General features: G+C 34.9%; 1 protein-coding gene across 1 annotated transcript; it reads right to left on the bottom strand.

Annotated features, from left to right (window-relative positions):
- Positions 1-13,133: 13,133 nt before the first annotated feature.
- Positions 13,134-16,766, bottom strand: LOC126885475 (uncharacterized). The gene has a single exon (XM_050652049.1). It carries the CDS (start codon positions 16,764-16,766, stop codon positions 13,134-13,136), a length of 3,633 nt encoding a protein of 1,210 aa, XP_050508006.1.
- Between the last annotated feature and the right edge of the window lie 616 nt (positions 16,767-17,382).

Below are 17,382 nucleotides of genomic sequence, written 5' to 3'. Positions count from 1 at the left end.
AACAGAGGAAGGTACTGCTCCTGCTCAATCCAGTTGCCGTTTATGCAGATTTGCACTTGAAAATTTATATAACAATTATAGCGGTTAAATAAAGTACTATTTTTTATTAAGGTTTTTTATTAATAAAACAAAATGTAAAAAAAAATCTTTATTGCATCATAAAAGTATCATACAAATAAAATACGTTAGATAACGCACATACACTATTATTATTGATATGGTAAGGACATTTAGGCTCCATTTTTTCCAAACCTGGTTGTTCATCAAATTCCACAACTGGAGCTAAACTATACTTTTTTATATACTGAGACTTTTCTCTTCCTTTAACATAGACGATATCGACATTACTTGTCAAGCATTGGATAATATTATGAACTTGATGTACCGGGGTAAATCCATGATTCCAGTTAAGACCATGATAATTATTCATTAACCATACAGCTTGTTTATGAAACTCTGGATTCAGCAACCTCATTGGATATGGTGGTTTGAAGAAATGATGACTAATTGTTTGACCATCGTAAGTGGCCAACTCTTTTGCGATAAATTTATTTTTCTCGGTATTAAAACCTTGTACATCTATTATTAGGTACATGTTAAAGTCTGTCTTTGTATGGTGTCTAACCTATATTTATAAACCTAATTTGACTCATGCGCATGAGAGGGTTCCCCATATAATGTCATAGCCTCATGACTTCATTATGTACATATACCTTAACTTGTCCAGCATAATATAAATATTTAGTTTTATAATTGTTTTACTATTTTAGTTAAGGGATTATACGTAAATTCTTTTTCGTGTAATATCAGACAATAAGCAGAGATATCAGAGGTTGTTGGGTCATCTGTCTCAAATTCTATACGTAACACAACAGACCCCGATTGAATGATTTCTTTTTGACGAGAGCAGTCAATATGTATAAGCGGGGCAATCATTTTAAAGTCATGTGGATTAAATATAGGTTGATTCAGCACCATGTGATAATAACTTTCTTGAAAATTAGCAAACATTTCATAAAGTTTCGCAAATCTATTTGTTTTAAAATCTATTTGTAGGTCATTATAAGGATATCTTTCAGAATTTAAAAACACTTTAATATTTTTTAAATTGCAATGATCAAATTTACTCATATCTTTTGTTAATTTCGATTTTCTGTTATTTTGGAAAGCAACAATGATGTGACGAGGTGTTTCTATTTTCGTACTAGTGCGCACAGACCATGTATGGCGGGTAGAGTTGTTTAGAGCAGGATATTCAATCATTTGCCATGAGCGAAATTTAATAGGAAGTTCTTGATTTGTATGTGAAATCTTATTAAGCCGTAACTGTTCTTGTATACTTGGTGTTACATGTGGAACCTCCCAATATAATTTATTAATATCAATCTTTGGTCGTTCGCTTTCATCTTCGCTTACTACAGCATCAATATCATCATTTGATCTAATAAGTATTAATTCCATTTTTAAATTCATTATGATTCTCGTAAAATCTTCGAAGAAACCTGATAGCAGTCGTAGAGGTATACATACGTTAAAGTTTCCATTTGAATCCACCAACACACTGTCTTTGGGGACTTCATTATTAGTTTCCAGTCTACCTCTTTTTGGAAACCATCCCGAGTTTTCCAATTGCAGGCTTTGGTTTTCGTTAAGACTAAGGTAGTTTTTAATACTTGATACTAAGCCTACATCACGTACTGAATCAATTACTACCCCATTTAATTCAAAACGTATTTCACGAAACAAGTAAGCTATAGCATTATTAATAAATTTTAGTTTTGTTGGGACTTTATTATCGTGGGTAAGAAGTTGACCTTCGATATAGAGATAACTATTTGCCGGATATGTGTATGCATCTAAATCTTGAATTGGAATACGTATTTCATCATTATAACCTAACTTTCCAGGGATGTATGGTTGATATGTGTGAAATTGATACTCTTCAATAGTGTTGTCATTGAAAGGTTGACCAGTAACATGTAGAATTTCCATTATATTAAGACTTTAAGTCCCAACGATTGCAGAAAGTGGCGATTTGATGATGTTATTGTTTTGGAAGGTAATCTCCTTTTATATGTTTTTGGTATAGATGGTTTTTTAGAAGGTGATCTCCGTTTATATGTTTTTTTTATAGATGGTGTTACTATTTTAGAAGGTGATTTCTTTATATATGTTTTTGGTATGTGGGAAAAAACTAAAACCATTATTTATATACGTTTTCTAAGATGTAAATTTACTGTTACTTCTTCTCCCCCAAAGTTAATAAGTTTACCTGCTTGGTTAATAATCTTTACTGTAAGGTTGGTGATTGTCTTGATACCAACTGGATAATACAAAATATTTTGAGGAGCATCCACTATTTTATACCCAATCGGTACTGTCGGAAAGAACTGATGGATGATATGAACTGGATTCCCATTTAAATAGCATCCCGAAGCAATGTTACAATCAACACACAGGGTGTTTGCCCCCCATATTTCCACGGGTTTATCTGAAACATGTGTTTGGTTTGGAGCTAGTTGTCGTGATTTAAAACCAAATAATAGTCCAATGGAATTTACGGGGTGAAAAGAAATTTCTCGGTTACTCTTAATAACAACTTTTGAAGTTGATAATTGTGGAGTAATTTCTAAAGTCGCATCATTATCAATCTTTTTCTGTTTTCTTGAATAAGCTTCGTAATATCATCCAACTCATAGGCCCCCTCAGGTAACTTGTAGCTATGGGTAAAATTTTTAAAATGCCAGAGAAAAAGGTTATTGCTTTCATCAACATTTGGAATAGTATTAAAACTATAGAAACTGGTTAGACCAATTTCATAATCAAATTCATCGTCGAGGTAAATTGGAGGATTAAAATTATAGCTCAGATTTGAAGAGCTTCCAGTAAGCGTAAAGTTTAAAGACATTTTACGCAGGTAATTAACATTATTTGCTATTTATAGTAGTTGAATAGAAAATCTAATGAGTAATGACCGCACTTGTATGAATCGTTTTGGATTTTATCATAGTTGTAATATATTTGTACATCACCATTACTTAAAAAATATTTGATTACATTTTGTGGTGGAGGCAAATCCCCATACGAATCAAAGTAAATTATATGGGATTTAGATTTTGCATAGGCTACCCAGTGTGTACCCTCACCACGTTTTGAATCTAAATTTATAACACCACACTCGTTTTTATGAATATTTTTAGGTAGCATGTCTCTCATAAATACACCTCTAAAATATGGCAATGTTTTACCATACTTCATTATATCTGTATTTGTTAAAGCGTGATGAGGAAGGTTTAGTTTTTTGAATACGGTTTTAAGTATAATCCATACCCTTTATACGGTCTTAAATACAATCCTTTGCCTTTTTGTTCCATGGCTAAATTATGGCGTTTTTGTTCTTCAAGATTCATTCGATTAGCTTTCGCATCACCGATGGCCTTGTAAATTCCTGCACCCATTCCTCCAACGGCTCCGAGTGCGCTTAATAAAGGTAAAAGTAATGGTAGAAATCCTCCCTTTTTAGGTGTTTTAATTATTCGTTTTTTTTTATTTATCCTTTTCCGAAGAGAACCGCCTTTTTTGCGTTTAAGACCCATTCCCAACTTACGTTTTCCTTTCATAGCTGTTGTTATAAACCAGGCGGCTGCTTTTTGTCCAAACGGGGTGTCTTTTGATTTCACAATATTCCACGCTTTGTTTTCTAAGATTTTATCCGCTTCGTGTCTGGTTGATATATCACTATGTTTAGAGTATTCAATATCGTGTTGTTTACAAGCCTCGTCTAGTTTATTGATTCCCTTATCCCCCCGCTCTAATCTCTGTTGTAAACGAGTTCCTGGTCCACAATATGAATATCCGGGAAGATGTAGTTCTAGAGGGAGCTTGTTAATGAGTGAGTTTAATAACCCACGTCCTTTTCTTTTAGTAGTTCGTTGAAACTTTTTTTTCATGGTCTGCCTCTTATATATATAGGTGTTGGGCTATATATACCCAAAGTTTTAAACTCATTTTCGCAATGAAGATTGAACCACAACAACTCTCTCTTCCCATTACAAACCACGATGATATTACCAAAGAGCTTCAACTAGAACATAGTTATCTTTTCAATGGGCTCAAAAGGGTTCTAATTGTTGGACCAAGTGGGTGTGGCAAGACTAACGTATTATTGTCTTTAATTGAACATCCAAATGGTCTTAGATTTGAAAATATTTATTTATATTCCAAATCTTTGTACCAACCAAAGTATATATACTTGCGAAACTTGATTGAGCCTATACACGAAATTGGGTATAAAGAATATAATGATTCCATTAATGTACCACCTCCTGATGATATTAAAGAAAATTCAGTAGTTATTTTTGACGATATTCCATCCTGTGATCAAAAAATTATACAAAATTATTATTGTTACGGAAGACATAAACACTTGGATTGTTTTTATCTGTGTCAAACTTACAGTGCAATTCCAAAACAATTAATTAGAGATAATTCTAATTTACTTGTAGTTTTTCACCAAGACTTTACGAATTTAAAACATATCTTTGATGATCATGTAAATATTGATATGACTTTTCAACAATTTAAGGATTTGTGCTCATTCTGCTGGAAAGATAAACATGGATTTCTTGTCATTGATAAAGACTCCCCCAAATCTAATGGGCGATATCGGTGTGGGTTCGATAAGTATATAAGGCTGTAAAGAAGTGGTTTAGAATACATAATGGATCCCAAAGTTGCACGAAAACTGCTGTTATCGCGACAAGCATTAAAGAAAAAGTATCGCAGTTTAAAAAGGGATATAGCTCAAACTCAGTCTACATTAGAAAAAAACTATAAGCCAATTACTCAACCACTTAATGAACTTTTACACAAACTCGATACTGTTCCATCTATTAAACAAGAACCAAATATTAAATACGAACCACTCACACCAAAGGACTATAAAATACGAAAATCTAATTATCGTTTAGCATTTTCATCTCCAAATAAGAGTGTATTTTTTGAAAATTCATCTCCAAATAAGAGTGTAACTTATGAACAATCGAAAACACCTACTAATTTTGGAAATGAATCTATTATTCCGAGGGAAGTAACAATACAACCAGAAGAAACTTTTGTGTCGGAAGGACAAGCAAATACCACGGATGAGGATATTAATCGGTATTTTGAGGATACACTTAGAGAATTTAATGAGATGATCAATAATCCAGCTGTAATGAAAAAATTTTATGATAATTATACTTCACCCTTGCCAAAGAATTATATTAAAGCTAACATTGAAGACACTGAAGGTAATTTCGACCACGACCTGGGAATTTACCACGACCTTGAAACTGAAAAATTTTCTATTGGAGATTCTCAAATTACTTTTGAAGGACCTGACTTAACTATCAACGACGTTACATATCGCGGAACACCTGGTTTATACGAGCTTTTATTTAAAGCTAATCCCGTATCGTTTAAAAAAGAAGATGTTAATGAGTATATTGATATATTACGTAGAACAAATGCGATACATAGAAACAATAATCCTGCATTACCTACAAAAAGTATTCCGTCAAAAATAAAGGATAAATATAATTTTATTATTAAACCAGCTTTGGAGACTAGACCTCAACCACCTAGAACTCGTTTAAATTCGCTTCCTGGAAATATATCAGGAATAATAACACGAAACCTAGCTAAAGAATTATTGAATAAAAAAGGCGGTGCACTTTACAAAAAATATAGTGGCAAACAATTAGAGTATAAATACTTTGATGATTTTAATGAACTAATAGAAAGATTACAACTGCTCCTAGCATCATTGGCTGCAGGAAACGACGGAGTGGTGAATGAAATTATATCTATAATTGAGGAACTTCGAGAAGGTGGTATAATACAGTAATGCCTATGAATAGATTTGGAAGTCATTTTTTAAAAAGTTGTCAAACTCCTGATTTATCTCCATCACCATTATATTTTGTGTGTGATCCTTCTTCTTTCTATAGTAAATGTGTGTTAACTTTCAAAGGAACGAAAGAAACAAAATTGAACAAACAATATTATATGTTAGAAAGTGGTTTATTTTCATACCAATTTACACTAAGTGGTATTGTTGATCAAGTGCAAATTAATGTTTCAAGTGGAAATGTAATGATAACCTCTAAATCAGTTAATACAGAGTATAAATATGAGCAATTACCAGGAGTAAAGATTTTTAAAGGTGATACAATTTCTTTTAAACTAGATAAAGATTCTACTTTTGTAGTTTATATTACTCTTCGTTGTCCTTTAGAGAAAGATGTCAAACATTAAATCACAAGTCGTACACGAACTGCATAAACCGGCAAAAAAAAAATTTAGACGGAGACATGTAATCATCAAAGGATTAAACGATCTGATTCAAGCAGATTTAGCTATAATGATTCCTTATGTAAAAGTAAATAGTGGATACCAATATATTCTCGTTGTTATTAATGCGTTTAGTAAATTTGTATGGGCGGAACCGGTTAAAAGAAAAACAGGGACTGAAATTACTAAAGCCATGGAAAAAATTTTAAATCAAATGAAGAAGACACCAAAAAACCTTCAAACAGATTTGGGTAAAGAGTTTTACAATTCTCAGTTTCATGAGCTCTTGAAGTCACGTGGTATTAACCACTACAGCACATTCTCGACTTTAAAAGCCTCTATTGCTGAGAGAGTCATCAGAACAATAAAATCAATGTTGTGGAGGCAGTTTAGCTTGCAAGGTACTTACAAATGGGTGAATAATCTTCCTGATATAGTTAAAAAGTACAATAATACTAAACATTCAACCACAGGTGCCATTCCTAGCAAAGTTAATGAAAAGAATGCCAGGAATATAACAGCATATACTTACCTTAAAATCATTGACCCTCGAAAAAATAAATACAAAGTTGGTGATTACGTCCGAATTTCGAGATATAGAAATTTGTTTACTAAGGGTTATTTACCCAACTGGACAAATGAGATTTTTAAAATAAGAAAAGTCAAGCAGACAAATCCAGTGACTTACTTACTAGAAGATTCACGCAAAGAAGAAATTCAAGGGGCGTTTTACAGCGAAGAATTAATGAAAACCCAGCATCCTGATGTCTACTTAGTCGAGAAGGTATTGAAAAGAAAGGGTAACAAGGTGTTTGTGAAATGGTTAGGGATGGATTCTACTCATAATTCATGGATTAATAAAAATAATGTATTATAATATTAAAATAAAAAACTTTTTTACAAAAAAATATTTTTATTTCACTTGCGTAAATAATTCAACATACATACAGTTTTTGTTTATATCTACATATTGGATCATATTTTTCTACTTACGTAGATACTTAATAGCAAAAACACAAAATGTACCACACTAAAAAGCACATTTACATATAAATTAATTTTTCCATTTGGTTGATTGTTTTCGGTTTGGATTTCTTTAGTGATCTGGTATTTCGGAAATTTGGAGTGAATTATTTGTGCAAAACTACAGTTTGGACTAAATTTGATGTGTTCTTTATACACATCATCAGTAGACAACCAATGATAAATTTCTACATGACACCAAAAGCACCTTACAATATCTTCTTTTTGTAGATAGTAAAATCCATATGCTGCTAACTCAATCGAAGGAACCAACCCCCTCCAGTTTTTAAATGTGGATAACCTTCCATAAAAACTATTCAGTTTGTCTGACTCGTCTTCTAGACACATGGTGACTATTAGTTTTTAAAAGATGTGCTCCTACATATAAAATAATTTATTTCTGTAGTGGAAGGGGTGTGGTAAATTAATATATTCAATTTTTATATAAATATTTATTTCTATGGCTTACATCTAATACAGGATTAATAATTTTAGCAAGTTCTTTTATTCTACTTTGAAATCTTACTCTGTCAGCAGCCACAAACTCCCAGTACCTTGTTCTGCAGGAACAAGTTGATTCAATGTAGTGAATACGAACATTTTCATTAAATTTGATCATAGAGTAGCTCTGGGTATCTATGAATTAACTCTAGCGCCATACCATAAGTTGTTTTATTTATATTCTTTATTGGTTCCATTATTTGCATCCCAGATTCAATAGGATTATTTGAATCAACTCCCGTCTTTAGTATTTTTAACGAGCTGATAAAGTTTTCCTTTTTCAAAGTTTCCAAAAGGTAGTTAACTATTGGAAGTGTTGTCCACAGCGATACAATGGAATTGGCACCCAAAATTATCTGTGACTCACCATTGGTAACTTTCACAACTGACATGTGGGGCAGATGCATGAACTCTAGTTGTACTTTACCATCATTAATCGATTGTTGTGGATTCCCTGCCATAAAACTGTCAATTACACTTTTATGTGATAAAAAGTTTAACCACTCGGGTTCACTAAACAAAACGCGATCTTGTTTGTTACCACTGATAACAACTACCGGTTCAAAATTTAATTCATGTGCTAGGCAAACAGAAACAAATTTTGAGTTCGATGGGTTCAGGTAAAACCGGCGTTCACCCAGGACTACGTTTCGATATGTAGCACTCATTTTGAAATTATGATCCATGTCTGCACGTCTCGGGTTCTTATACACAATAACCCTCCCCCTACTCTTTCCACTACCTCTACTTCTCGATGTTGTCTAGACACACCAGATGCGCCAGGTCGATGACCTGCTCATTTTGCTAGTACAATATCATATGTTCCCCTTTTTTCCACTCAACTGGCGTTAATTAAACTAATTAATATTCACCCTATACAACGGATGTTCGCCTAATTAATATTCACCCTAGCCAGCGGTTGTTCACCTAATTAATATTCACCCTAGCCAGCGGATGTTCACCTAATTAATATTCCTCATGTTTGGACATACAAATACACACTACTGTTACTGTCTTGCTTGTTTTCAAGAGCTCGGCAATTATACCGTCCTGTCCTGGAGCTTTATTATTTTTTAGTTCTTTTAAAGCTCTTTCTATTTCGAATCCCTTTATATTTGGTAGTACTTCTGATCCAACGTTTTTTATTTTTCTTTTGACGTTCTCCTTTGTTGATTCATTAGGCTGGCTTTGCGAGCTGTACAAGCTTTTGTAGAAGTCTTCGACTATTTTTGTTATTTTATATTTGTCCTTCTCTTCCTTACTATTGGCGTCTTTAATTTTAATGATTTTTTGAACACCCAATGCGGGTCTTAGACCTCTGTTGTTTTCAATGACTCGCTCTATTAAGTTCTCGTTCCATTTTTGTAAGTCGCGTTTTAGTTCTTTTCTAATTGTTTTATTAAGTTCTATGTATTCTTGAGTATGGCGTTTGTTTTGCGTTAGTAGTTGTCGTCTTTCCGTCATCAGTTGTTTAGTTTCGTTGCTTATTTTGTCTTCTTTAGTACTTGTTTTCTTTGCGACCTGTAGTCCGGCTTCGAGAAGGTTCTTATTGATGTTTTTGTTATCATCATCATCATTCTCTTTGCCTTATCCCTATGCGGGGTCGGCTTCCCTAATTGCATTTCTCCACACAATTCTATCTTGGGCCATATCAATGTTAATCCCCTTTACCAACATGTCCTGCCTTATCGTCTCCCCCCAGGTCTTCTTTGGTCTTCCTCTCCTACTCCTTCCAGGAATCTGCACTTCAGCTATTCTTCGTATTGGGTGGTTAACGCCTCGACGTTGAACATGACCAAACCATCTTAACCTATGCTCTCTCATTTTGGCATCAATTGGTGCCACACCTAGACTTCCCCTAATATACTCATTTCTAATTTTATCCTTCTTTGTCACTCCACTCATCCATCTAAGCATTCTCATTTCCGCCACATGCATTCGCTGTTCCTCTTTCTTTTTCACTGCCCAACATTCAGTTCCGTACATCATAGCTGGTCTTATGGCTGTTTTATAGAATTTTCCCTTCAGCTTCATTGGAATTTTTCTGTCACACAACACACCACTCGCTTCTTTCCACTTCATCCATCCAGCCCTAATTCTACTGCATGCATCTCCATCTATTTCTCCATTACTCTGTAATACCGATCCTAGGTACTTAAAACTATTGCTTTTTACAATCATTTCACCATCCAAAGATACCATTTTATTTGTAGTAGCTCCATCTTTAAATGAACATTCCAAATACTCTGTTTTTGTCCTACTAAGTTTTAAACCTTTTTCCTCCAGAGCTTGTCTCCACTGTTCCAGTTTTTGTTCTAAGTCTCTTTCACTATTTCCTACTAACACGACATCATCAGCATACATTAAGCACCATGGAATGTTACCCTGTATTTTTGCTGTTATCTGGTCCAAAACTAATGAGAATAAATACGGACTAAGCACAGAACCTTGATGCAATCCTACTTTCACATGAAATTTATCAGTCTCTCCCACACCTGTCCTAACACTAGTCGTTACTCCCTCATACATATCCCTCACAATCTTTACATATTCACCAGGGACTCCTTTCTTATTGAGTGCCCACCACAGAATCTCTCGAGGAACTCTATCATATGCTTTCTCAAGATCAATGAATACCATATGAGCGTTTGTTTCTTTACTCCTGTATTTTTCCATCAACTGCCTTATAGTGAAAATTGCATCTGTTGTTGATCTACCCTGCATAAAGCCAAATTGATTCTCGGATATTTCGGTCTCTTCACGTATCCGTCTATCAATTACTCTTTCCCATATTTTCATGGTGTGGCTAAGCAGTTTTATAGCCCTGTAGTTTGTACATTGTTGTATATCTCCCTTGTTTTTGTAAACAGGTACCAGTATACTGCTTCTCCATTCGTCTGGCATTTGTCCAACTTCCATAATTCTATTAAATAGACCTGCTAGCCACCTTGTTCCTGTCTCTCCCAATGCTCTCCATACTTCCCCAGGAATATCATCTGGTCCTACCGCTTTTCCTTTCTTTATTTTTTGAAGCGCTTGAGCCACTTCCTCATTGGTTATTTTGGTGACAATTGCTGCTACTGTCTCCGTTGACTCTACAGGCTGTCTGTCAAATTCTTCATTTAATAAGCTGTCAAAGTACTTTCTCCATCTCTTTTTGACATCCCTTTCGTGAACTAGTATTTTATTATTTTCATCTCGGATACATCTAATCTGATTAAAATCTTTTGCTTTCTTTGCTCTCTGTTTGGCTATTTTATATATCTTCGTTTCGCCTTCCCTGGTATCAAGTTGATCGTATAGGTTTGAATACGCTTCTGCTTTAGCTTTTGCTACTGCTACTTTCGCTTCCTTTTTGGCGACCATATAGTTTTGAAGATCTATGTCCGATCTGGTTTCTTGCCACTTTTTATATAATTTTCTCTTCTCTTTTATTTTTCCTTGTACTTCATTTGACCACCACCAAGTCTCTTTATCTTCAAACTTCTTTCCTGACGTTTTCCCAAGTATTTCAATAGCCGTCTCTCTAATAATATTGGCCATTTTTCTCCAAATTGTGTTAGGGCTTCCTTTCATGTTCCAACATATTTTTTCTACTATTCTTTCCCTGAATAGACCTTCCTTCTCATCTTTTAGCATCCACCACTTGATTTTTTGTGGTCCTCTCCGATATTTTTGTTTAGTTTCGCTTTTTACTTCGATGTCCAGAACAAGCAGCTTATGTTGTTGGCTTACTGTCTCACTAACTATTACCTTGCAGTCCTTGCATTCACGTATGTCTTCTTTCCTTATCATAAAGTAGTCTATTTGGGATTGATGTTGTCCACTTTTGTAGGTAATAAGTTGAGTTTCTCTCTTTTTAAAGAATGTGTTAACAATCGCCATATCCAATGCTGTTGCTAATTCTAGCATGTCATCTCCAGCTTCATTTCTAGTTCCAAAGCCTAATCCCCCATGTATTGTTTCATATCCTGTCTTGGCTTGGCCCACATGTGCATTGAAATCACCTCCTATTATAACTTTCTCCTCCGCTGGAATATCACTCAGTATGTCTCCCAATTGATCATAGAAAGCTCTTCTTTCATTCTCACCCAGACCTGTTTGAGGAGCATACACACACACAACATTCAATACCTCTTTATCAATTACAAATTTCACTGACATCATTCTATCACTCGTTCTTACAACTTCTACTACGTTATCTTTCATTTCACTATCAGCAATTATACCAACTCCATTTCTAGTGTTACTACTCCCTACATACCACAATTTATATCCATCACCTAGTTCTTTCGCCCTTTGTCCTTTCCACCTAGTTTCTTGAATACAAGCAATTTGAACTCTTCTTCGTTTGAGCGCATCCACTAACTCCAGACTCTTACCTGTAAGACTACCAAGATTCCAAGACCCTATCCTGATTTTTCTAACCTGTAATGGTGTTCCCCCTGAGATAGTCCTCACCCGGAGATCCGAATGGAGGCTCATTTTACTTCCGGAACATTTTACCTCAGGAGATGCCATCATTTCAGTATAAGTTTTTATTTCGTTTGGAGAAGGTCTTTTCATTATTATGGCCTGAAAAGATTTTTGGATATTTGATGCCTGAATGCCTTTTCTATCAGCACCATACCCTGCCCTGTCCTGCACGTTTAGCCAATACACCACCAATGCAACCAAAGTGCAGTATTACCCCACACCCGCCTGCATTTTTCTGTATAGGCCAGGATCCCTACTGTAAGGACTGCCCTATTGATGTTTTTGTTAATTTCGTCAATTTCATCTTGATTATGTGAAGGATCATATTTGAACTTATCCGCTAAGACCTCTCGGAATTGCTCTTCATTTGTTTTTACTTTAAAAGCATCTATTCGCGTTGTTTTTTTAAATATTCTTTTCCTCTCTTCTTTCATGTTAATATTTATTTTTGCTCTAACTATACGATGGTCACTACCCGTTGTTACGTTGTTTATTGTTGTTACGTCTTCGAATATTCTTTTGTTGTGTCAATATGTTAGCTGTAATAAATAAAGTTGTAAAAAATTACAATATTCAATCATCTAAATAATTTTAGTGACGTAAAAACGATTAGTGATATTAAATGGTGATAAGAGGAATATAATAAAAAATTGTATAATTCTGATGTACCTATCAATATTGCAGTTGTAATAAATAAAGTTCTAAGAAATGACTATATTCAATCAGCATCCATCATAAAGTCAATCGAATCATCAATGATAAATGTTAAAATAAGTTTATTAAAATATTTTTTGTTAAATCTAGTCAACATCCATCTCAAGAGTATCAATTAAATAGTGCCCAAAGGGAAGCGTATCACAAGAACCCTGAATGTCATGTCTTTTATCATCATTGGAGCTGAGCGCAATCTTGCTTTGAGTTATAGAATAAACTTGGTGTTTATCAGAGCGTATAAGATTTTGCGAGGCGATCTTCGGAGTAAAGGAATCTAAACATTCTACGTAGTCCTCAAAAGTAATTTTAGTATTTACTACAGATTTCTTTACCCCCTTCGCCTTCTTTGTCACACCACAATTTCGTATAATATTATCAATTTCATCATCCTCATACTCTTGTTCTTTCAACTTCCCCCTCAACTTTATAATGTCGTCATCTGGGGTAGCTGCTTTTGTCGTGTATAATTTCGATCGGAGCCCTATGTAGTCGGTCATAATGCAGCCATTATTCTCATCTTTCATTATACCCAATACCTTCTTATTAACCAGAGGGATGTTGTAAATGTTATCTTTAAGATAGTCTGAGGTATCAAAATATTTATAGCAATCTTGTATCATTGCTTCATACGGGTCTTTTTCCCGTATCTCCACGATCACACTATCGGTATCGGTATAACAGGTCGAAAAGTTTTCTCCGAACCTGCTAGCTAAGTAGCCATATTGGAAATCATATATGGTCGTTTTCGCCAAGTCTAAAATACTCATTCCAACATAAATAGGTTTAACTAACCATATTTCCGCTCTATGCATCTCAACAGCAATCAAATTTTCATTAAAGATAGTGGCGTTTTTAAACAGGGGGCTACTTATTCTAGCTTCAGCTCCATAACGACCCTCCCAGTCTGTCAGCAATTTAATATCAACGCGCCTGCGCACACACTCCAAGGTTTTACCGAACAATGCATTGTTCATAAGCTTAAACAGATTCTTTTCAAACTCATTTTTTGCTGCCTTCCGGAGATTTGTATTTAAGTCGATGTATGACTTTAACCAAGGAGACTGCTTAAATTTCGGGACTTGATGAATCTTTTTTAGTATTAATCCATGAGCTAGCGCTTGCTTCAAGGCTCTGTAATGAATTACATATCTTTCTTTATCATGAAAGGTAGCCATTAATTTGGTCAGCTCTCGCGGACGTTTAGGAGGTTTCATAGTTTTCGGGTTCAATGATTGGGGACAGAATGGGATGTCTTTATGACGATCATGGAGATGTTGAGGATACTCCAGATCGACCTCGAGAATACACCCTTCAGAAGAATCGTCCGGAATACTAAGAACGTCGATGTTAGTATATCCGAAATACATCAGATAGGAGTCGGGCTTAGATGGGCCGTAAGATATCATGTACTTGTTATTAGCATGAACACGACGTTTCGAGCAAACTTGACTCAAACCACCACGAATGCCACGCTCCACAAACAAATGCATATCTGGATCAGTTAAAAGTTCAAGTTCCTGTTTTGTATATTTAAGCATTGCATCCCACGTAAATCCAGGTAGAGTAAAGTAATGAGCGGGGTCAAGATTATATCTTTCGAGACAACTGGAGCGGAACCGTTCAAAAACGTCGGCAAGAAGAAGAATATCTGTTTTCATGTAGAGATCGACGTAATCTCCGAGAGAAGAACAAGAGAATGAGGACCAGACTTGGAGGGCGCGATGATAATGGCGACGAGGACAAGGTTTATCCTCAAGTTTATTATAAAAAGACTCGATAGGCGGCAGACATGTTTCAATAAACCGATCAAAAGAATCAATATAATTATAAGGCATGATACCTTTCACAGTAAGAAGAATGAACTGCTCCTCGGGAAGGAAAGCATATTGAGAGCGGAGATTAGGATATTCGGTCAAATAAGAAGAGAGCTTATCGAGAGAAGACGCTATAAATCGAAAACTATCGATGAAACGAAATTTAATTCGAGCATCATTAATGTGTTTAGTGAAAGATATATATTTTTCCTTAGTAATAGGAAGACGATCTACGGGACCTTTGATGTGAGTAGCAATGTCAGTAGCAATGAAGTGGGCATCATATCCGCTGAGGTTATGAAATATCACAGGGATAGTGTGAGCATCTTTGTAATTAATGTTACACCCTTCATGAGCTGCAAATCTATAATTATTTTCTGGGATCAGGTGATTATGATCTCGCATATTCTTATCACTGGGGGAGAAGCGCTGCTCGCAAATATGACAATGAGTGGCTGCTTGAAAATCACTCTCTTGCTGAAATGTCATATTAATATCAAATGGACACATAAACACCGTAGAAACATCCTCAGCAAGCTGATTTAGTTCATCTGCGAACCATTTCATGCAATCTTTTCCACGATATGATTTGTAAAATGACAGAGAATCATCATAGGAACATTTAAAGTAATACCCAATCGCAGCAGGTATATGTTTTTGATAGGTACTCTTTTCCGCACTATGTTCCAGAACGCTTTCGAGATCTGCGTATACGGCGAAGGGGGCTTTTAGTTTATTCCTGAAATTCTCAAATTTTAACATTTTATGGCTTTCTTCAGGCATTTTAATGGCTGTTTCATTTATTCTTTCACAATCGTTGATGTGAGCTTCTAGCTGTGTAGATGATGAAAATGGTTGTAAACATCGATCACAGATAATATCCAATCGCCCTTTACAGCAAGCCTTATGAATATTTAACTTTTCTTGTGATCGGAAGTAATGGAGGCAGCCATCACAGAAATATTTTGTTCCATCTTTGCTAAGCTGCTTGGAAAGGAGGCGAGATAGATTTTTTATCCAAACGTAATGATATCTAATGGGACCTTGCTCGTTATATTTATCTTGTAACAAAAGCAGATTCACATGTTTATCCTTCTTGTTTTTTGTTAGGAAGGTTGAGAGAGTCGTATAGTTCTTTTTCTCCTTTTTCAAAATGTATACATTGATCGATATATTATTCTGCTTTTCAAAATTCGGAATCTGTTTGAAGGTCATTGGCCACTGAATACCTTTAAGTTTTAATATATTTGAGTAGTGTGGGTAAGATGACATTAAAGCAGAATTAGTTTGACATGGATATAATGCCGATATGACAGCCCATGCAAAGCATGCCTCATCATCATTCTTAACATTAATACAGGCTTTCTTTCTTTTTATTTGATGGAAAAGTTCAATGTATGAGGAGCCAAGCTGTGGTGTAAATTGGTTTATATTAACCCCCAGGTTAACAACCGATTTTAGTGCCCAGCCACTATTTCTCTCTTGGAATTCTTCCAAGTCTCTGTTAATGGGTTCCACTACTTTTTTCTCGAACCATTCATCAAGATTGGTGTCTCTATAAATGGCTGAGTTTGAAGTAGTGAAGTACTTGGTTTCATTTATCATCTTATCGCCTTGAGCAATCTCGAACTCTCCTCCAAATGCTATGTTAACTTTCACTGCAGCGTTATTTTTTAAGGCATTTTGGATTCGTCGCTTGAACAGAGCTTTACAATCAACCAGGAAACTGCCCGGGTCCTTGTGTTTAAGGTTCGAAATGACTCCAGTCTGAATTCTTGAATTAAATGTAGATAAAGAGTCATCCCATTTTACCCTACGCTTTGCAGTCTCCGGTCGAGTTTTTAGTCCCGCCCCCTTCTTCTGTTCGGCTTTTAGTTGGTTTCTTAATGTTTTCACCTGCCGCATCTGGGCTTAGACGTGCTGCTTTTCGCCAATCGTCTTTACAAACCTCATTCTATCATGAATCATTTTAATCGCTTTTTTACACTCTACCAACCCTTTTCTTAACTTTTTATCATTATAATTGTCAGATATTAGCCCCAAGATGGATGAAATATACAGTTTAGCCAACATGTTAAATTAAAACAATAAAATTTAATATTAAATTAACAATACAATTTTCAAAATTGCCAATTTAAAGCAAAAATTAGGAAAAACTCAAAAATTATCAAAAAAATTCAAAAATTAAAAAAAAATCAAAATTTTCAAAATTTACCACTCACCAGAGCACACGTAAATGATTTACCAAAGCACTGAAGGAAGATCTGAAACAGAATGAGAAAATACAAGTTGCGTCAAGTATTTAGTAAACTTTGGTCGGACGGAACACTGAATGGTGATACGTTATGCTCAAAAGGCCCCGGAAATGAGCAGATTTGTGCTTGTTTTCTCATAAGAATCAATGTAAAAGTGCTGCATTTAACATATTTATTGAAATCATCAAATACTTCATACAGTTCAGTGCTGATAGTTATAATTTTATTGCATGTGTTCATGGACTTGATATCTGATAGATTGGTGT

Source organism: Diabrotica virgifera, chromosome 5, assembly GCF_917563875.1.
Source record: "Diabrotica virgifera virgifera chromosome 5, PGI_DIABVI_V3a".
Classification (NCBI taxonomy): Eukaryota; Metazoa; Arthropoda; class Insecta; order Coleoptera; family Chrysomelidae; genus Diabrotica; species Diabrotica virgifera.
The sequence above is the reverse complement of the archived record's forward strand: the minus strand, read 5'-3'. Positions and strand labels throughout refer to the sequence as shown.

Excerpts from the sequence above, each read along its gene's own strand:
- LOC126885475 (XM_050652049.1), bottom strand. The coding sequence starts at position 16,766 with ATGCGGCAGGTGAAAACATTAAGAAACCAACTAAAAGCCGAACAGAAG.